The sequence below is a fragment of the Cynoglossus semilaevis genome, chromosome 1, assembly GCF_000523025.1.
Source record: "Cynoglossus semilaevis isolate Cse_v1.0 chromosome 1, Cse_v1.0, whole genome shotgun sequence".
In the NCBI taxonomy this organism is placed as follows: Eukaryota; Metazoa; Chordata; class Actinopteri; order Pleuronectiformes; family Cynoglossidae; genus Cynoglossus; species Cynoglossus semilaevis.
In genome coordinates, this window is record NC_024307.1 from 14020940 (window position 1) to 14041529 (window position 20590).

The 20590-nt window shown below is 41.1% G+C and overlaps 2 protein-coding genes, 1 long non-coding RNA gene and 1 other non-coding gene across 7 annotated transcripts; 3 read left to right on the forward strand and 1 right to left on the reverse strand.

The window, feature by feature from the left end:
- The first annotated feature begins 400 nt into the window (after positions 1–400).
- Positions 401–10826, forward strand: dpysl5a (dihydropyrimidinase like 5a). Of its 2 annotated transcripts, none has more exons than XM_008312326.3 (13): positions 401–593; positions 2911–3181; positions 5531–5689; positions 5882–6061; positions 6152–6220; positions 6375–6419; positions 7121–7196; positions 7878–8034; positions 8137–8278; positions 8478–8620; positions 8759–8966; positions 9462–9630; positions 10704–10826. In XM_008312326.3, the coding sequence occupies exons 2-13, from the start codon at positions 2921–2923 to the stop codon at positions 10787–10789; spliced, it is 1695 nt and encodes a 564-aa protein (XP_008310548.1). In that variant the 5' UTR covers positions 401–593; positions 2911–2920; the 3' UTR covers positions 10790–10826. The 2 variants fall into 2 exon arrangements, with proteins under 2 accessions (XP_008310548.1, XP_008310541.1); XM_008312319.3 differs by lacking the exon at positions 401–593 and adding an exon at positions 2461–2830.
- Positions 10827–11192: 366 nt separating this feature from the next.
- LOC107989442 (uncharacterized) lies at positions 11193–12375 on the reverse strand. Its single transcript, XR_001761016.2, has 2 exons — positions 11772–12375; positions 11193–11730 (listed from the first exon to the last, which is right to left on the reverse strand). It is a non-coding gene; the product is annotated as an uncharacterized LOC107989442 (long non-coding RNA).
- Positions 12376–12957: 582 nt separating this feature from the next.
- On the forward strand, positions 12958–19966 carry mapre3a (microtubule-associated protein, RP/EB family, member 3a). Of its 3 annotated transcripts, XM_008312291.3 has the most exons (8): positions 12967–13113; positions 14407–14468; positions 15035–15162; positions 15264–15409; positions 15497–15689; positions 17296–17438; positions 17940–18092; positions 18803–19966. In XM_008312291.3, the coding sequence occupies exons 3-8, from the start codon at positions 15042–15044 to the stop codon at positions 18866–18868; spliced, it is 822 nt and encodes a 273-aa protein (XP_008310513.1). In that variant the 5' UTR covers positions 12967–13113; positions 14407–14468; positions 15035–15041; the 3' UTR covers positions 18869–19966. The 3 variants fall into 3 exon arrangements, with proteins under 3 accessions (XP_008310521.1, XP_016893361.1, XP_008310513.1); XM_008312299.3 differs by lacking the exon at positions 14407–14468 and having other exon boundaries at positions 12958–13113; XM_017037872.2 differs by lacking the exon at positions 14407–14468 and having other exon boundaries at positions 12958–13113; positions 15497–15653.
- Positions 19967–20352: 386 nt separating this feature from the next.
- Positions 20353–20425, forward strand: trnaa-agc (transfer RNA alanine (anticodon AGC)). The gene has a single exon. It is a non-coding gene; the product is annotated as a tRNA-Ala (tRNA).
- The last annotated feature ends 165 nt before the right edge of the window (positions 20426–20590 follow it).

Consider the following 20590-nt stretch of genomic DNA (forward strand, 5'->3'; position numbering starts at 1 on the left):
AAGTAGTTTTAACACCTTACGATACTTTTGTGTTATATGCAAGTAGTTTTACCCCTTACGGGTTTACTTTTAGCGGTCTATTCTCTTGGCAGATGGCGGGCGTTATGTTTTGTTAGTTTTAGCTAATTCGTTTGTATTTCTGGTTAGCGCTTGGTTAGTGAAATGTCAATATACATTTTTAATTTTGGTTAGCGCTTGGTTAGTGAAATGTCATTATACATTTTTAATTTGAAATCCAATATCTTATCTGTTTTTTTGTTTGTTTGTTTGTTTGTTTTATCAGGTAATATTCAGTGTTACAGAATATATGGTAGTTAGTAACGACAATCGTCAGCCTTTTGTTTTGAAAAGCTACAGTCGGAAAACTAACTCGTGTGTTTTTGCTGACTTGTCATTGATGAGGTCGCGCTCTGCTGGTCTCAGATCAGCCGGGAAGGCTTCCATCTGCCGTGTGTGTGTTTCGGTGTGTCTGATTGGGAAGTGCCTGTCTGGGATTGAGTTCCTGTCAGAAAGTGAGCAGAGGAGCCGGGAGGAGCAGAAGCCTCATCAGCAGGAGCAGGAGCAGGAGCAGGAGGAGGAGGTCCAGAGAGGAGGTGAGTGATGCACATCATCAGGTTTGTTCCTGGTCGTTTCTGCAGCAGGGCTCCCCCAAAATCCTCCTGAGGGAGACTTTGTTTCCAGGCCTGGGTGTCTGGGTGTGAGCGCCTCCTGTCAGCATCATACAGACCTGAAGCTCCGGCTACACCTTCACACATATAAGGTCGGAGTGATGGTGTCGGAGGAGGGACCAGGTCCTGGTGATAGCTGGGTGGAGGTTTTTAGGCCGGTGATGGTAAAGCTCCTGCAGGATCAGGATCAGGATCAGGATCAGGACTCACAACGGTTTCTTTGTGTCAAGTTGCACAAGTGTCATCATCCCAGTGCATTCACTACCGGTCTGAAAAATGCAAAAATATTACCACTATAGTCGATTTAAATAGAAAAAATACATGCGGTTTTTTAACATTATTAGAATAAATGTAATTAAATGTTGACGCATGTGCAATAGCGGAGAAAAATCAATCGATTAATCACACGTTAGTTCGTCGTTGGTTCTTAGCGGTCCTTTTTAGATTTTGACTGTGAAAGGTTTTATAAAAGTGAAAAATGTTTACCTGTTATAAACGGTATCCAGTGCAGGATATTAATTATTATTATTATCATTATTATTGTTATTATCATATTATTATTACATTTTATGCCAAATCTGGCCAATAATTATGGGAAATACATATATTTGCTTTTATATAACAACAACAATAATAATAGTATTATTGTTGTTGTAATAAATGATTAGTCATGGTAGCATTAGTATCAACTGCTCCATCAGCAGATCTAAATATGTTAAGGAGCCCATGCAGTGAAGTTGCCCCACCCTCTCATGGACGCATTGTTATTACACACGCACACACACACACACACACTCACACGTATCATCCATCACCACAACTTTAATGTTCAACACACACCCTCTTCCTAACATCCACCAGAACATGACGAATGAGGTGGAGCCGACCGAGGTCCAGGTCCTGGGCCTCCTCCAGGGCTTTAAAAAAGGAAAAAACAACCAGTGACTGAATACAGGTTTCACCATTTACAACAATAACCACACATGCGTGCATTTGTAAATCGCTGAAACCGTCGTGTGATAAGGATCTTGAGGAGTCTGTCTTTGTTGTTCATGAAAATTTAATCAGTGCCAGTAAGAGTATTCAGAGTTCACAGTAGACTGAAGTACGCTCTGTCGTTATCTTGGGGATTTGTCTTGTAATAAGGAGCAGATTTCATAATCCAGAATAAATCTCTTCTCCAGTGACTGACAGATTGTAGATTCCACTTCATCCACTTTTGCTGATTCAGTCAATTAACAAATATCTGTCTATTTATTTCTTTAACACTGTGTAAAGTGTACTGCATAAAAATACCACGACCCAAGCACACAATTTCTACTGTAGTATTTTAACAGATGAAGTGTTTTTCGTCCTGGCAGAGAAGGAACTACCAAGTTTTTGCTAGAAAAGGAGCAGGCATGTTCCAAAGTCTGGCTCGGGGGCTGATCATGGTACCTGGGTATGGCTTACGTGTCCATACACTGATTTCATTGAAGTTGAACATTATTATTATACCATGGTGTATAATAGGGTGTACTTCATGTACTTAGTGTACACCTTGGTATAATTAGTGTAAATGATTCCTGAACTTTTCTTTTTTTTGTATTGTTACCTCAGAGGGATTTCTAGTCCAACTTTCTGTTATTGTTCCGATACTTTTTCCTGATTATTGAGTTCAGAATATCAGTACCCCACTGCTACATTAATTTTTAAATATTTATGGTTTGTGTGTCTTATTTTTTCATGTGTTTTGTAACTTAACATGCCAAACAAAAATTGATTTAAAAAAAAAAATCTGTCAAAGTAGATGGAGTTTATTATATTCCTGATTATAAGTATTCACACGTACTTTGTCACGTACTTTGAGACTGTATACCATTATTCATTATTCTGGCTGCATATTGATGATTGAGCATCTTTGTGCTCCCCCAGTGTCACTAAATAATAGCCCTTTAGACTCTGGTGTGCCTCTTATTGTGATCTACAACTGGCCCCACTCCTCTCTGTGTACGACCACATCAGCGTCCAGCGGGACGTCAGGTCACAGGCGGGGACTGACACCACTGACTCAGGCTCCGTGGCTGGTGTCAGTCACATTCTGACAGTCTGGTCTCAGAGCAGCAGCTAACGGCTAACACTTCTCTATCTCCTTAGGTCTCACTGCACCGTGTCACAATGAGGTGAAAGGAACTCTGTGCAGTTTTCACTTTGTTCTGTTGGATTTCTTTGGACTTAAACTTTCTCTCTCCCTCTCCCACAGAGCCGTAGCCATGTCTTCCAACTCAGCGATGGTGCGGATCCTGATAAAAGGTGGGAAGGTGGTGAACGACGACTGCACCCAGGAAGCAGACGTCTACATCGAGAACGGCATCATCCAGCAGGTGGGGAAGGAGCTGATGATCCCTGGTGGAGCCAAAGTGATCGACGCTTCAGGGAAACTCGTCCTTCCTGGAGGGATCGACACCAGTGTCCACCTGGAGGAGACCTTCATGAACGCCACCACCGCTGATGACTACTACAGTGGAACCAAGGTAGAGTTCTGCTGAGAACCAAAGACATACTGTATGATGGGAAGATTTGGGTTTGAAAAGAAACAGTTCTAGGAATTAAAATGGTTTTTCCTTGTAGTAATTGATTTCGTTTGAGTATAAAAAGTATGAAGTATAAATGTGATAGTATTTCGTTTGAGTATAAAAAGTATGAAGCATAAATGTGATAGTCTAAACAAAGTAATAAATGCGTAAATAAATGTAACTAAAAATAATTTATGAGGTCATGAGTTTCCAATCGTGCAAAAGTAATTTCCTGTTGCTTGTCGCAAACTCATACTTTTAAATTTAGACAGAATTAAAATTTTTAAAAATGTATGTTAATTAATTAATGTTACACAAAAAAGTGAAAAAAATGATTTAAAAAAAACAAATTTACTAAAAAATTCACTAAAAAAATCTAAATCACAAACAAGCTAAAAATAAATCCAAGGAATTAGAAACGAACTACAGTATTTACAAACCCCAGAAATATCGTTGTTCCTTCACAGTAACAGCTGACATTTGGGTTCAAATTGAGTGCAAATCAATAAAAATGGCTTCAGAGAATATAAAAGACTTGTTAACTCTTGTTAACTCTTGTTAAAGTCATCACAGTATGAAGGAAAACCTACAAAAACAAACAAGGACTTCAGGGACCAAACCCACCAAGACACCACGTCTGTAGTGACAATATATTTAGCCTAAAAACGCTAAAAATATCTCAAAGTTTGACAGCTGCTAAAATCCACTCTGGTCAACAGCGTGTCCTCACTGCTCGTGTTGAAAGTCTTCAGATGAACACATCAAAGATGATTCAGCAGTTTTGTGACGCTGTAGCTCAGCAGCAGAGACCGATGTCGGTCTGATTGTGCTGGTCATCGTGGTTGCGGAGAACACCAGCGTCTGCTGCTGATCGCTGTAGTGACTCATCACCCTGTGGCGCTGTGAGAGAATGTGAGACGAACCACACTGAGATATAGACGGGGTAGTGACTCGTTCTCCCCTCTCCTCACCCCCTACACCTCCCCTCCGTCTCCTCCATCACCGTCGTTCCTCCAGTCCAACCCAGTTCATCTGCATCTCTGAGCGCAGATGACTATCTGTTCCCATGGTTACCAGGGAGCTGCTGCAAAAGCCTTTTCACTCTCACCATTGTGCTTTGAGACAATGGCTGTCAGATATGTCCCCCCCGCTGTCCCCCACCCATCCAGTTTCCACCTCCCTCGTCGTGTTGCCTCTCGCTACACACTGCTCTGAGTCTCTGGGGTCAGCTGACAGATGCTCACTGAGGCGTGCACTCACACACAAAACACACTGTGTTTTATTTGTTTGGTGAGTGTAGTTGGAACCTCTCCATTCAGCTGGGTTAGAGTCAAAGCACCAAGTAGTGACACTTCAGAACTGTGGCAGTAATGGCTTCTCCCACAGGTTTGGTCCGGTCGACTACACATAACAATAAAGATGAGCATCACTGTTAGGATGGCTTTTACTTATAGCTTTATAGCAGCAGCTGTGTCCATCGTTTGTTATGGTCTCTTTAGAGTTTATAGACTTATTACAAATCCATATTATTTCAGCAGCACTTCATGATCCTGAATTGACCTGAGAAACATGAGTGTTTTGGTTTCAGCGTTGAACTACGTCAGAATTTATGACGCTAATTATGATAGTGCCGAGTTTCAGCGTTGAACTACGTCAGAATTTGTGACGCTAATTTTGATAGTCAACCAGTGAATTATTGCAGCTTGAACTTTTCACAAAAAAAATCTAATTTTTTTTTTTAAGAAACTGAGCCAATGCTATAAAAACAAGATTTGACACAAACCTCCAGAGTTGGCCACAGAAAATTTCTTGTAGTCAAATTTGTAAAGTGAGCCAACGTTGTTGCCATGGAGACACAGGCTGTAAATGTGTTTCGCAAGAAATTACATTCTGTTTATTATATGCAGTTTTCACATGTTAAGATAATCGTCCTGCAGCTGGGTGTCAACCATAACAGGGTTTGAGGATGTTTTTAATTACACTGTAGATCAGTGGTTTCCAACATGGGGGGCAGGTGTCCCTTGGGGGCACAGAGAAATTGCAAAGGGGGGTGCAGCAAGGCAGCAATTTTTTTTCTTTGTGCCAAAGTTGGAAAAATGCCCTTATGTGTATCTTATTTAAAAAAATAATAATTTGGGGTTTTGTTTATTTGGGGTCTCAACAACAGTTTTTTCAACAAAAGGGGGCGCTGCAGAAAAGGTTCTTCCCAGTCTTTCTGATGATATAATAAAAACCTGTATATCAACAGTGCAGCTCAACTCAATATCATAGCATTACATTTATCCAACTGGCATCTTGCTTTTCCAGGCGGCTCTCGCTGGCGGAACAACAATGGTGATTGGACACGTTCTGCCAGAGAAGAACGAGTCTCTGCTTGAAGCCTACGAGAAGTGCCGTAGCTCAGCAGACGCCAAAACCTGCTGCGACTACGCCCTGCATGTGGGAGTGACTTGGTGGGGACCCAGGGTATGGCACCCCTCAACAGTCCCTCTCATGATCAGATCGGATTTTTTAATTCATATAATAGTCCATAGATCAGATCGGATTTTTTAATTCATATATTAAAGTCCACACATTCCTGGGATGTGTTTTTTTTTATTCTAGTGAGAAACGTGAAACTGTGCACATGTCATTGTGAAATGTTCATACTTCCTGCAGGTGCAGGCAGAGATGGAGAAGCTGGTGAGAGAGGAAGGAGTCAACTCCTTCCAGATGTTCATGGCCTATAAAGACACGTTCATGCTGAGGGACAGTGAGCTGTTCCAGGTCCTGCACCACTGCAAGGACATCGGAGCTATCGCCAGAGTCCATGCTGAGAATGGAGAGCTGGTGGCAGAGGTGACAGAGACCCTAACATTTGTTGGTTGTGATTGTGTGTAGATTTTAATGATGTCATTTATGAAGGGTTTTTTTATTTTGTGGTTCCAGGCTGCAAAAGAAGCTCTGGAGCTGGGGATCAGTGGTCCAGAGGGGATTGATATCAGCAGGCCTGAAGAGGTACGGTGGTCAGGGTTAGTTAGCTGTCCACTACATGTATATAAAATTCAATATTATCAATATAGAAAAATGTAAGTGCTGATTCAGCAATGAATTAAAGCCCAGTCTCACCTCTGAATTATGATGACTCCTCACTTGATGTTTTCTTTTCCAGCTGGAGGCAGAGGCGACTCACAGGGCAATTACCATCGCCAACAGGGTGAGGCAGACTTTATCTAATGGACATGAAATGAAACGGTTATCTGATGCCTTAAAAACCTGTATTTGCCACAGGTTAAAGTCTAAAAAGAGAGACTGAAAGTATTTGTTCTTGAATCGAACCTTGAAACAGGTGTTAATCATTTGTACTTAGTCAGTGTTGTGATCAGTGGTCATCCAAGTTTGTTTCCTTAATCACGTTGCTTCACATTTGAGTGATGCGTCGTAAACATTAAATTTGGACATTAGCGCTCATGTCTTATTACACCGAGATTCCCTGAACAGCTCTTTGAAAATCCCTTAATCCCTTAAAAATTACATTTATGGTGGATTTATGACACACACCTGAAGAACATGATGAGTTTTCCATCAGCATTTACTTCTGTAGTGCTTATTTGTGCACATTAGCGCATAGCACAAGGCTAGCATGCACTAATGAACCTTTAATGATGTGGCTGCATTAGCATTTTAAAAATGTTAGCATAGCTTTAGACTGATTTTTGAGCGAGTCAACACACTTCAAATCTAATCATAATCACAGTTTTTTAGTTTTTTTTTGTTGTTGTGTGATGCAGGTTGTGTTTTGGAGCTTAGCTGCTAGCATGGCTGTTAGCATGGCATGCAGGTTGTGTTTTGGAGCTTAGCTGTTAGCATGGCTCTTAGTTGTAACAGGAATATTTTTGTTTGTGTTTTTTTTCCTAGGCTCACTGTCCCATCTATCTTGTGAATGTTTCCAGCATGACAGCAGGAGATGTAGTGGCTACAGCCAAAATGCAAGGTGACGTTCACGTCTACTGGTGTAAAGCTACAAAAGTACATTAGAAATAGGTCATTCCCAGTGAACTGCTCTACTTGTAATTTGAACTCTATTGATCTCATATTTGGGAATTTGTTAACAGCTGATATGCTGTTAACAGGCTGGCGCCAAGCAGGCGCCTAGCAGAGGGTTTCTCTGGGAATCAAACCTAGGACTCTCTGCTTCTGAGTCAGCCGTGCTAACCGCTACACTATAGAACCGACTCTGTTGTTCTGATAGACTTTTGTCTGGACCGCCTGTTACTATGGAACCGACTCTGTTGTTCTTTGTCTTCACCTGTCACTGTCTGATGGATGAAGATAAAATATTTGCAGTAAATAAATAATAGTTTTTCAGACCATCTCTATCGGCACGGTATTTGGAAATCACTGCATTGACATTGACATTGATGTTGACAAAACCATATGTTGTGAGACAAGAGTACACGGCTGCTACAAATTCAGGTAGCCTCATTCTCCATTGACCCATACTGTATGAATATCAAGTACAACTTACTGTATTAGTGGTGCCCTCTAGGGTTTCCCTGCTAAAACACACTGCAACAGACATATCTGTGCCCATTTTCTATCTACAGTTTATGATTCAGGATCAACATTTAGAGTAAGTCACAGGACTAGTTGTCTGACTCTGGTCTCACCGCAGGTAAAGTGGTCCACGGAGAGACCACCACAGCCCACACAGTGCTGAATGGTACACAGTACTATCACCAGGACTGGGCCTTCGCCGCCGCTCATGTCACCGTGCCTCCTCTTCGTGTGGACCCAGCCACGCCCAATTTCCTGATGAGCCTTCTGGGAAAGTATGTATAAAGAATTAGTCTTGTCAAATATACATTTGTTTCTTTCTATTCTGCCTTCACGGTGTAACTGTGACTGTCCGTTTGACTCTGTGTGGCCTTCAGTGACACTCTCAACGTTGTGAGCTCCGATCACCGTCCCTTCACCGTCAAACAGAAAGCCATGGGTAAGGATGATTTCACAAAGATCCCTCACGGTCTGCCTGGCATTCAGGACCGCATGAGCGTCATCTGGGAGAAAGGAGTGGTACGTGTGGCTCTTTGTTCTTGTCTGGCTGCTGACAACAGTGAGAAACTAGGACATCTGTTTGGGTTTTGAGGTTATTGATTGGTCCTTCAAAGACAGTCTTTCTCGCCCGCTGCCACTTTTAGCTGAAACTGATTATTTTCTTCTTATCTGTGAACTAATTTAATTTATTCCTTCATTTTGTTTTTTGTTTTTTTAGATTGGAGGAAAGATGGACGAGAATTGCTTTGTTGCAGTCACAAGTTCAAACGCAGCCAAGATCTACAACCTCTACCCCAGGAAAGGCAGAATCATCCCTGGGGCAGATGCTGATGTGGTGGTCTGGGACCCCGAGGGATCCAAGTATGAAACAGGATCCATCCACTCATCGACCAGCCTTTCTCACTAAAGCTCTTAGCCCATTTCTCAAAGGCTGATCAGGTTTTTGGTCCAGCTAACCTGAGTGGTTTCTGTCTCTCTCTGCTTCTCCTCTGCCTTCAGGACCATCTCTGTGGACAATCAGGTCCAGGGAGGAGATATCAACCTGTACGAAGGCCTCCGCGTCCACGGCGTACCTCTGGTCACCATCAGCCGTGGGCGGCTGGTCTATGAAAATGGCATATTTACGTGTGCAGAAGGTTCTGGAAAGTTCTGTCCTCTGAGGACCTTCCCAGATTATCTTTACAAGAAGATGGTTCAGAGGGAAAAGGTATGAGTCCATGATGTCATCGCTTCTAGAAAATCACACAGTTTGTTGAGTTTGATGTGAGCCTGTGACCAATATTGGATTTTTGGTGGGCGAGGTAAAACATTTTTTACTATTCCAACCAACAATACAGTAGGTTTAACATGTTGGATATGGATATTTATCCCATCACATCTGCCTCACACGGAGAAGGTCCAAAAGATTGAGCCCCAGAGGAACCACGTACTCAACGGCGCCTCCTGTGGCAACCTGTGTGGGTTGCAAAGACTCACACTGAATTTTCCCATTAAGGGACTGATATATTTTACCTGAGGTGCTATAGTGTAGTGGTTATCACATCTGCCTTACACACAGGGGGTGCTGGGTTCAAGGCCCACAGGAACCCGGTATGGCACCTCCCATGTGGCAGACTCACACTGTGAATGGACTTGGTTCTAAAACTTTAGCTCACTTCCTGGGACATTCGTTTTAATGATCTTTTTGATCTTTGTCCACCAGAGCCAGGCGGTGAAGGCTGTGGAGCGGGAGCCGTATAACGGTGACGTTGTTCCAGTGGCCAATTCAGGAAAGAGGGATTTTGGGGCTTTAGATGTGGACACCCCAACACGTCCCTGCACCAGACATGGGGGGGTGAGGGACCTCCACGAGTCCAGCTTCAGCCTGTCTGGTAGGAAAGAATTATTATTATTATTTCAAATATGATTTTGAAAAAAGTTTAAGTTTGGGTGAGAAGTAGAAATGATCTGCTTGGAGTTTTTGGAGTTTTTTTTTGTTTATTTATTACTTTTTTTTTAGTTTGATTTATTTTTTTTAATTTAGCTTAACGTTTTGACATGTTGTGTTATTTTTCTCTATTTTTTAGCTCTTATTTTTTAGTTAATTGAAAACTAATTTTCTGTGTTTTTTATTTGGTCTTTATTTATGTTGCATTGTGACAAGACTTTTAGTTCAAACTTTTGACAAGTTTTCTGATATGTTTTAGTTAAATTTGTTAACTAAATATAGTGACTGTTTTTTTTTTCATTTTGTTAATTTAGAAAGTGAACTGATTCTAAATATAATTTTATGATTTTTTTTTTTATTAATCTTTATACCTAAATTCTAAATATAATTTTATGATTTTTTTTATTAATCTTTATACCTAATTGTTTTATCGTATTCAGTATTATAGATTGCCTCGTGGTGGTGCTACTGTGAAAGAATCCAGACAAATTTTCATCTCATCGTAAACTGTATTTTGTGTGGAATAAAATGCCTAAAATCCCCTGTAAGCTTTTAAAACTTTCATTAGACTTTACTGCAGTCAGGTTGAAAACATTTGCAACCTGACTTTCAAATGTATTTTTTATAAAAATTTAATATAATGTAGATTTAAAGTAAATATTCTAATGAGGGAACAAACCTCAAATGTTTCAGAGATTGATATTAAACACAATATGTCTAAAACTTCAGTAGTACTGCAGATTTTACAGTACTTGGAATACATGTACCTTGGGTATTAATATTAAGCAGCTCTGTCAGCTTTCATCAACAACAGAACCTTGTTTCACCCTCATCAGTCATGATTCATAATCAAACAGTTCAGTCCTTTAAAGTACTGCTCTGATCCTATAAAGTATGTGATAATCCTTAGCTCCGACCGGAACTGTTTTATTCCTGACTCTGTCGATTGTTGAGACAAAAGCAACTCCTTGTGTGTCAACGTTTCACTCACGTCATCTTTACCCCACGCTGTTTCAGGTGCCCAGTTCGATGACAACATTCCAAAGAGATCGTCAGCCAGGATCCTCGCTCCTCCTGGAGGGAGGTCCAGTGGGATCTGGTAACAAAGTGGGAAATGGTCACATGAGAAAACAAAAAAAATGAAACCTGAGGGGAGTTTACAACCAAGCAACAACTTTTTATTTATTGAGGGGGGAAAAATCGTGAAGTGACAGAGTCATGTTTCATTTTAAGGCCTTCAAACATTAATTCTGTAACAGTGAGAAAATGTGAAGTAAAGCAAGGTCGCCTCAGTGGGTGAATCTGCCAACATTCACTGCAGTCTCAATCAAAACAGGCTGAAAATTCCAAACCATAACCTGCTGGGGAATCACTCTGGTCGTTGAGATCATTAACTGACTAATAGTTGTAGGATTTTGAAGGTGAGTCATGGTTTTTCTGACGTGACTCGTGTGACCTCACTGTAAAACACAACTTTGCACTTGTATCATGTTCTTCTTGGATGCCTTTTCTACATGAGTTGATGTCACAAATGTTTTTTTTGTTTTTTTTATAACTGCGAATTGTAATCACTTGTTGCGGTGGCGTCTGCGTGACATTAAACTGTCGTTATTAAAGCATAGAACTGACTGATGGAGAGCTAGTGACTCGAGCTAACGGCTGAATGGGTTTATTTATGTTTTTATGCCACATTAGTTCATTAGCTCTCTCTGCTACTGCTGCAGGTGAATGTGTTTTGTTTTTTTTTAAAAAACACTCACATTTTTAAGGTTAAACTTTTGGCTTTGTTGCCCCTCAGACTTCTGTTCTGCCCCTACTGAATGTGAATTACCCCTGCGGTGCAGTTACTTTGTTAGACACCTGCAGTTGGCACTAGTGTTGCACATTCATTTGTTTTAGCATGCATGCAAAAAAAAAATGTTACTACTGAAAACACCTTTATGTTATAAGCTTTTTTTAGTTTCTCATTCATATGTAGAGATGCAAACAAACAAACAAACAAACAAACAGATCATGGAAGCTCTGACACAAAACACAAAAAAACCTCATAAAAAGCACTGAAATTTAGCTACATTTTGAAAAAACCTCATAAAAAGCACTGAAATTTTGAAACTGAAACTGCTACATTTTTCCTCTAATGAAATGTCATGTTTTTTGCATACTTTTTTAATATGTAAACCTCTTTGTTTTTGTGTGTGTGTCAGTGGTGTCACACACAATGTTTTTGGTTCAGACCAGGAGTCACGCTGCTGCAAAAGTCTTCTGTCCACTGTTGTGTCCTCTCATTTGTCCCAAATGTACACTGGTGCTAAACAACAATTTTCTTTTTTTTATGTCACTCCCTTTTTTTATTCCTGCAGCTTTTTATCACATGATTTGAGTGCAAATAAATCAGAGGAAAATGATCAGCTGGGTGTGGAGTGAGATGTGTCTTTAATCCTGCCTGAACACATTTGATTGTTATTTCCACTCCGGGCGGTTGTAAATCTTTGATTTACGATGCCTTTGTACATTTACTCAGCTCAGATAGATACAGAAGGTGAGAAGTTTGTATAGGGAGTGAGGAAACACGTCGTGGAATGAAGAAAATGAAAATGAAAAGTTAATAAATGTTGGGTGGGTAGGAGAGGTACAAAGGTGTTCAGGGAGGTGGGTAGTGGACGGGTAGACAGGAAAGAGATCATCACAAAAAATAAAAGATTAATTAAAATAATCCTCCAAAAAACAAATGAAATCACACACTGATCTAGCAAAAGAGATCATCACGGGAGAGAAAGACCCTTTCATTCCATGGAACTGGAGGAAAACTCCAGCAGATCCTGGATCAGTTTTGCTGTCTGACTCGGCAAAAACCAGAGGGGCAGAAGGGGGAGAGCAGGAGCGGACTTACAACACTGATACAGTCAGACACTGATACAGTCAGACACACTGTTAGAGTACAAACAAGACAGTTGTATGAAGAACTTGATCATTAGAGTTGGATGTTATAGTAGTTCTGCTGAGCTAGAGTTTATTAGTCCTGAATAAATATCAGTTATTAGAGGTAGACGGAGAGATAGATAGATAGATAGTTTTATTTATAGTTATGCAAATATCTGATTAAAATCAGATTCACAGCAGCCGTTTATATTTTTGCTGACGTCACCAACAACAGCGGCAGCAACAGGCTCCAAATCCAAATCCGACCACATCATGTGTCTCCTGGCTAGAACAGGCCAAAGTCCTATTTATAATGAAACCTCCAGCAGCATGGAGTCGGGCGCATGCGCAGTGTCCGCCGGATTGTTGCAGCCGCCCCAGACAGGGCGGCCCGTTACCAAGCGAGCAGAGACTGCACCGCGCAGGTTCTGACAACGACGCCAGCAGCAGCGGGCTCTGACAGGAGCAAGAACACGGCCTCCGAGAACACGGAACCTCCGGGAAAACTGTGAGTAGCACACGGGAGAATTCCTCTCTCTTTTCCAGTTCACGCACGGCTCCGTTCGTCAGCCTTTATTCTCATGCACTGAGCCGCAGATTGGCGGAGCGCTCTGTGTCCGGCTGAGGTTTTGGAGCAGGCCTGTAGAGGGGGCCGCTGCTGGGAGCAGAGGAAGAGGCAGCGCTGCGGCTTTCTAAAGCAGGAGGCTCCCACTGACTGGAGACACCAGTTATTGTTCTCCGCTCAGGCTGCAAATGTCAGACCCCCGCCCATTTCTCACCAGCACGCTCTCCATCCTGGGATTTTTTAATTTTCCATTATTTTTTTAGTTTTTTGTTGCAGTCATTAGCAGATTAGTCCAGGCCCTGGTGATTCGTTCTGTCTTTTAGGGATAATAATTGACTTCCGTTACCTCCGAATGAATAAATGAAACCTCACATACAGCAGAAGCTGCACCAGTGCAGACCGAGGGTCCTGCTGACGGAGACGGTGCTAGCACCTCATTTTGTAGTCGTAGGTCCGACCGAGCCCTAACGTGAGAATGCATGGTGTAAATGCTGCATGTGCATTCACACAGTGAGTGGAATCACTGTGGTGCACTTTGGCAGGTGAGCTGCCGCAGACACAGTGGTTTGGAGCTGGAAACCTTGAATTTATTTTTATTTTTTTTACCTTTTCATGGTTTTCACTGCAGGGATTATGTCAGAACAGTAGCACTCTGTTGCAGAGGTCTCAACATTTTTAACGTACTGATGGAGCAGAGACCCCTTCTTTAATATAAATGATATAAAGTTCTAAACAGATCTATTTATAGGAATTAATCGACAATTTATCAACAAATCCTCCATTCAGGTCTAAACAGTTTCCTCTTTGTCTTTGGAGAATTCTGAAGGATTCCCCCGTCCCCAGGTCCCTGTCCCCAAGTCCCTGTCCCCAAGTCCCTGTCCCCAGATCCCCGTCCCCAGGTCTCTGTCCCCAGAAATACAGTTCCTTTTCGAATGACCTTTTAGTATTTTTGCGTAAAACCTGAAGAGAAAAAAAATGAAGCCAGATCAAAACATGTTGCGAAGCTTCAACATCTGTGGCTCTTGTTCTTTCAAGTTTGGGTAAATGTTTGATAGTTTTAATGATTTTTAAGTTGCATAAAACGGAGCGATCAGCGATTAAAGTCAGACACCTTAGAAATGATCTGTCCCAGGACTTTTGGACTCACCTTCGTATCTGTTATTATTCACTGAGCTGCTTCAATAACATACTGCTCCAAATGTTTCATCTTTTTTAATTTTTTTCCTGTAACCTCAGTTGAAGATCCCCGGGTTGATCAGCGGAGTAGGATTCCAGGTTTCCAGTGATACGTCTGTGTAGTATGAGAACCGTCTTTACTCTTTAATACACAGTATATTTAATCCAAGAATACCTTCAACTTCAGGATGCTAAAACAAAGGGTTCACACTCACAGAAGTACTTCAGATATACTTCAGGGAGTAGATCACAACTCTTCCTAAGAGCTTACAGTACAGTGTACGCCGAGATTAAGGATGTACTACTCATTTGTGTATTGCATGAAGCAGTATTTTGACAACAGAATACTATGGTCGTGTAGTACCAGGAACATTTATTTTATATTCTTTATTTTTTACAACAGCTTCCTCTATTGGCACCACTGTAAAAGTAGACATGTAGTAGATGGAGCAGATGTACTGCAGTAGTATATAATAACTGCACAGTTACAGTGATGCTGAAAGTCAATTATAGGAGTACTTAATAAATCAATCACATTTTTAAAAAAATATTTCTCCAACTTCCAAATAAACAACTGGACTGAGTGAAGGTTTAAGTCTGAGTTGATCATGTGATTTCATGAATCCTCATGGAAACAGTTTGTGAAGTTTCTCTGTGTGTTTCAGTTTTCTGTTTCCTTGTTTCCCAGGTAGGAGATGGCGGTGAATGTGTACGCAACGTCTGTGTCTATTGACAACCTCAGCCGACATGACATGCTGGCCTGGGTCAACGATTCTTTACAGCTCACCTACACTAAAATTGAACAGCTGTGTTCAGGTAACAATGAGAGCTTCTTAGTACTTCAAGTAAACTGCTGTCACGTGACCACAAAACAAGAGATGGCAAAGTAAAAATGTCCGCACCCTTGTGTCTTCCAGGAGCGGCGTACTGCCAGTTTATGGACATGTTGTTTCCTGGTTGCATTCTTCTGAAAAAGGTCAAATTTCAAGCCAAGCTGGAGCACGAATTTATACACAACTTCAAAGTCCTGCAGGCGGCGTTCAAAAGGATGAGTGTGGACAAAGTCAGAATCTTTTAATGACCACTTCCTGATGCATCAGCTGTCGTCTTGCTCTGAGAGGTTCAAACTTTTCCTGTTTCTGATTTTCAGATCATTCCCGTAGAGAGGCTGGTAAAAGGGAAGTTCCAGGATAACTTTGAGTTCGTGCAGTGGTTCAAGAAGTTCTTCGACGCCAACTATGACGGCAAGGAGTATGACCCGTTACTATCCAGACAGGGGCAGGACGTGGCCCCTGCCCCCAACCCAGGTGATCACTTTAGCCACAAACCAAAGAGAACCCCAGGTAAATGAAACAGTTCTGCCTTTGCTGCACGGGCTTGCTGAGCTTTGGATGGCTCAATGGCGCTAACTGCAGGCAAGTGGTGTGAGCAGCACGATCTGACCGCTGTCTTCTTTGGTCCGTCTCACTGGTCTACAATCTCAAAAAAATCCTGAAGGTGTGAAAGCCTGTTCAGACCTGGTTTAAATGTCAGAAATACAACCAGAATACTGCAGATCAAAGTGTGAGTTTTAGCTAGATTTACTGTAATTTGTGTTAATTAGTTAAACTGGATTTAAGTGTCAACCACTGTTAGCTAAAAGAGCTAAGAAAACAGCTAAGGTTTTCCAATAAGATACTTAGAAGTACGTAAAGATAACCATCTAATGGTTAAAGTCAGCCTTCACCATAACTGTTAAGTAGTCAAGAAATACGGTTAGCCAACAAAAGATCAAAAATGCTCAAAGTAAGCAAATCCTATAATACAGGATATAATTTAGCTGTTAAGGTAGCTATACTGAGCCAAGAGTTACATTTGAAAAGTTCTTTAGAAAATAGCTAAGAAAATAGCCAAGGGTTAGCCACCTTGAAGATACCTAGAAGTGATTCATTTTCCCAATACATAAAAAAGGTAAACAACTGGACTTTAAGATGGCTATAAATAGCCAAAAAATAGCTTTGATAAATTGCTAAGAAAAATAGCTTAGAGACTATCTGAAGGTTAGATGGTAACATGGCTAAAATTGCTTATAGTTCACCATTAAGATAGTTGTAAGTAGCTGAGATATACATTTAAAAAATTCAGTTCAAAAAATAGCAGTAGCTATGAAAATATCTACAAAAATTTAAGGGAAAACATTTTCAGCTAAGAAAATTGCTAAAGGTTAGCCTATAACATACCTAGAAGTGAAGTGATGTGTTTTCCCAACAAACATTTTTACAGCCAGACTCAACAAAAACAGTTGTCTGAAACTATGGTCATGTGTGTCATTGTGTCACAACAATCTTAGGTTGTGACAGAAGACACGTACTATACAAATACTTCCTAAACTCCCAGGTCTAAACAGCACCCTCTCTGCCCAAACGTCACCTGAGTGACCAATTCTGATCAGAAAACCTTTATTTATTTGATCATGTCATTTGAATTTGGATTCGGTCACAGTCAATTGTATCAAAGGACCCAAAGAAATGCCAACTTTTTTTAGTGTGCTGCATCATGCAGGTGATGCAGCACTGCTGCAGCTTCATTGTATTGATCAGAAGGAGGAGGTGTTTTCAGTTTTACTAACAAGAGTATGACCAGCCTGGCTCTGTCTCTTACAGCTTTAAAAGTCATCACAAACAAACCCGACTTGATTGGAACTGTGTGGTGGACCTGCTGGTAATCTACTGCAGTCACTTTTCAAGTTGTAAAATAGCATGTGTTGTCATTGGTTTATTTGGCACTTACAGAGGTTTAACATTTTAATTTCTCTTCAACCCGTTGTTACATTACCTGATGCTCCAGGCTGATGTCATCAGCTCTCTGTAGTGTGCTACGTGCACTGCCAAAGATGCTACTAAGCCAAATCTACTGTAAAAGCGATTGATTTGGTTTTTCAACACCTCTCGCTAACTTTGACCCCTGCAGGACCACAGAGGACGTCTCCCACAGTTCCCAAAAACATGCCAACGCTACAGAGAGTCCAACACAACACTCCAGTCATGAGGAAGAATCCGCCCTTGTCCAGAAACGGAGGCAGCGATGCTGAGATAATGGAGCTAAATCAACAGGTAAGAGTTTCATCAGTTAAGATCGATTCGTTATTGTTGAACCTGGAGCTCTGGCTGTGTGAGGGTTTGGGGCAAATGCACTGTGAATATTTCAGTTTGATGTTAGAATGAACAGAAGTTAAAGTAAGAGCATATAGTTAGCCATTAGCTTGCTAAATAATGTTCCAAACCTAAGCTAAACATTAGCACAGGATGAGCTTAAAATTAACAATGATTTCATGGCCACAATATGACATAGATATCAGCTAAATGTAAAAACAAATAAAAAATTAATTGGTCAAAATGTAAAAACTCCAACACTGTTTGCACAGTGTGGATTCCTGGCGTATAACATAACATGGAGTAAAACAGATACAGGATTCCTCTCCAGGCTGGTTGTCAGTGACACCTGATCCAACTGTTCCACATCAGACTTATGGAGGGAATTGTTTTTCTTCTTCTCTCTGTTTATCTACACAGTTTCTCATTTGTTTTCTGTGTTTTCCTTCTTTGTTTTCTAAGTTGATGGAGTTGAAGTTGACCGTAGACGGACTAGAGAAGGAGAGAGACTTCTACTTCAGCAAACTACGGGACATCGAGCTGATCTGCCAGGAGCACGAGAGCGAAAACAACCCCGTCCTCAGCAGGATAATTGACATTCTCTACGCAACAGAGGTACAGAGTGGGAGGGGGGGAGTTTGGGAGACAACGTTTTGAAACTTCCAATTTAGCTTCTATGTGATTTGCAACATTTTATCATCATTATCTCGAGGAAAAGAGTTGCACTTCCAGAACAGGAAGTGCCTGTCTTCAAGAAACTCTTGAAGACGCGGCTCTTCAGAGAGCACCTCCTGTCGTAGCACTCTCCTGTCCTCCTCTACCCCTACCCTCCTCTATCTCCTTCTGCACTTTCCTAACTACGGGTCTCCTTCCAAGAGTTCCTCTGTGTAACCCAGGCATGGGCAAACTACGGCCCGTGGGGCCGGATCTGGCTCGCTCAGCTTCTTAATCCGGCCGGCCAAATTTTTTCAAATTATATACAGTAATTTATTTATATTATCATTATACTTCTGCCTTTGCCCCGCAATACCCACGTTTCCCCAATAGATGGTGTAGAAAATGCTAAAAACATTTTAGCCTTTATGCATGACTTTTACATGTCATTTATCTTAGTAAACAAGAACGCTCCAGCTTTCTGCTCCTGACCCGGCCCCCCTGTTCAATTTTAGGACAGTTGTGACCCGTGAGTCAAAAAGTTTGCCAACATCTGATGAATGTAGGTGTAAATATTGTGGTTGACTTTAGAGCTGGTCAGGAATGACTGGACATCTACTAGGTTAGAGTTATTAGAATACCCAAATATGTGTTTTCATTATTCATTACAGGAAGGCTTTGCGCCTCCAGAGGATGAACTGGAAGAGCAAGCTCACCTGGACCAGGACGAGTACTGAGCACTCCATCCCTTCTCGAACTTGACCTTGTCCATGTCCTTTGTTTTCCATTCATTTATTTCTTTTTTCTACTCTTTCTTTGTCTCTGCACGCTTTCTACCCATCCCAGCTCTCTCTACATGTTTTTCCATTTCTGTAACCTCCACCCTCTGGATATAAACACAACTTACACACTAAACACAGTAACGACAACAGTAACCAAACACATAACCCATGTACTATATCTGTATGAGTGACACAGTAATATGGAGCAGAGGCTGGAAACGGAGGTAGTTGAATTTCAGACTGTAAATATTACTGAGAGAAGAATGTTTTTTCTTTTTAGTTTATGCCTGTGACAGAGGTGTTTATTTAGCCTGTGTTGCACCGTTAATAAGACTAATTGAGCACAGAACAAACACGGCTCCCATGTGCCATGAGCTCACTCCCTGAGCGATTAAAACCTGTAAGAAGATTAACCATTTTATTCATAGTTTTCTATTTATTTAACTTATATTTAATTAAGATGACTTTTCTGTAGCTAAGTCGATGCAAAACCTACTGTAAATGAACGAAAATCCAAGTTTGGGATCAGGATTCAGGTTTTATTTTTGTGGTTAATTCTATAAGGCATGTGGAAAACAAATGGGTTCTGATCAGCAGCATATCTGAGCATGAGAATGTTACACAAATGACTGTGAATGAGTGATATTTTGTAAATGTGTCTTTTATGTGGAGATTTTGTCGAAACAATCCTGATCAATCGCCTCCTGCGGATTGACAACGCTGTCATGGGTGATAGGGGGATTTAGTGTTTTTTATTTACTGAAATGACACTAAAGCGGTACGTGACGGACCAGGTGGCGTTTTTATAATAAATCAAACAGTGTTTTCTGCTTTTGTTTTGCTTTAGAAAGTTGAACAGAATGTGTGAAAGAAAAGTGACCTGTGACCTGTTGACAGGTCACTGAAGTGAGTGCATTGTTTTTTCGTCCTTCCTCTGCTGTTCTTCTGATTGGCTAACCGGCTGATGTCTGCCCTGGAGCCTGCATTCTCGGACCACCAACAACATATCACTCATTATATAAGTTTTGAATAAAGGAGCAGTTGTGAAAGGAACTGTTTTGTGCTCACTTTGTGTTAGAACAGATGGCAACGAGAAACATAAGTGTATTGTCTGTTCACATATTGAACACACAAAAAAGTAATTGAACATCACAACTTTATACTCCACTGGTGGATCAATGAATATGCTTTCATATTAAAATGGTTCTAGATTTGAACTATAACGTGACTTTTTCTTGGAAAAAAAATATATGCAGGAATTTAACAGAGTGACCGACAGATGCCACCAACACATCTGAGACAAGACGGGTGGATTAGCTCAAACACGTAATACATATTATGCTTCCGTACAACGTTGTTCCAGATTTTAGACTATAATAACACGTGCAAGGAGTTGACATTGGTTCCAGAATTTGACACCGCACCTTTAAGGACCTCACGGGGGATTAGCTCAAATGGTAGAGCGCTCGCTTAGCATGCGAGAGGTAGCGGGATCGATGCCCGCATCCTCCAAGAACAATTTTTCCACCGCTGTCATAACAACTAAACCATATTAGTGCACTTGTAAATTGACGCTGCCGTTCAACGTATTAGTAACATATTCAAACTCATTCGTCTTTCTTCTAGTGAGAGAAACGACGTACTACATCTTTGTGGGGGGAATGAATGCCACAATGT

Bases quoted from the DNA above. Each gene is read 5' to 3' on its own strand.
- mapre3a (XM_008312299.3), top strand. From the start codon at position 15,042: ATGGCGGTGAATGTGTACGCAACGTCTGTGTCTATTGACAACCTCAGC. The intron at 15,163-15,263 runs GTAACAATGAGA...TGTGTCTTCCAG, and splicing joins AATTGAACAGCTGTGTTCAG to GAGCGGCGTACTGCCAGTTT. The intron at 18,093-18,802 runs GTACAGAGTGGG...TATTCATTACAG, and splicing joins ACATTCTCTACGCAACAGAG to GAAGGCTTTGCGCCTCCAGA.
- dpysl5a (XM_008312319.3), top strand. The intron at 6,221-6,374 runs GTACGGTGGTCA...TTTCTTTTCCAG, and splicing joins ATATCAGCAGGCCTGAAGAG to CTGGAGGCAGAGGCGACTCA. The intron at 8,967-9,461 runs GTATGAGTCCAT...TTTGTCCACCAG, and splicing joins AGATGGTTCAGAGGGAAAAG to AGCCAGGCGGTGAAGGCTGT.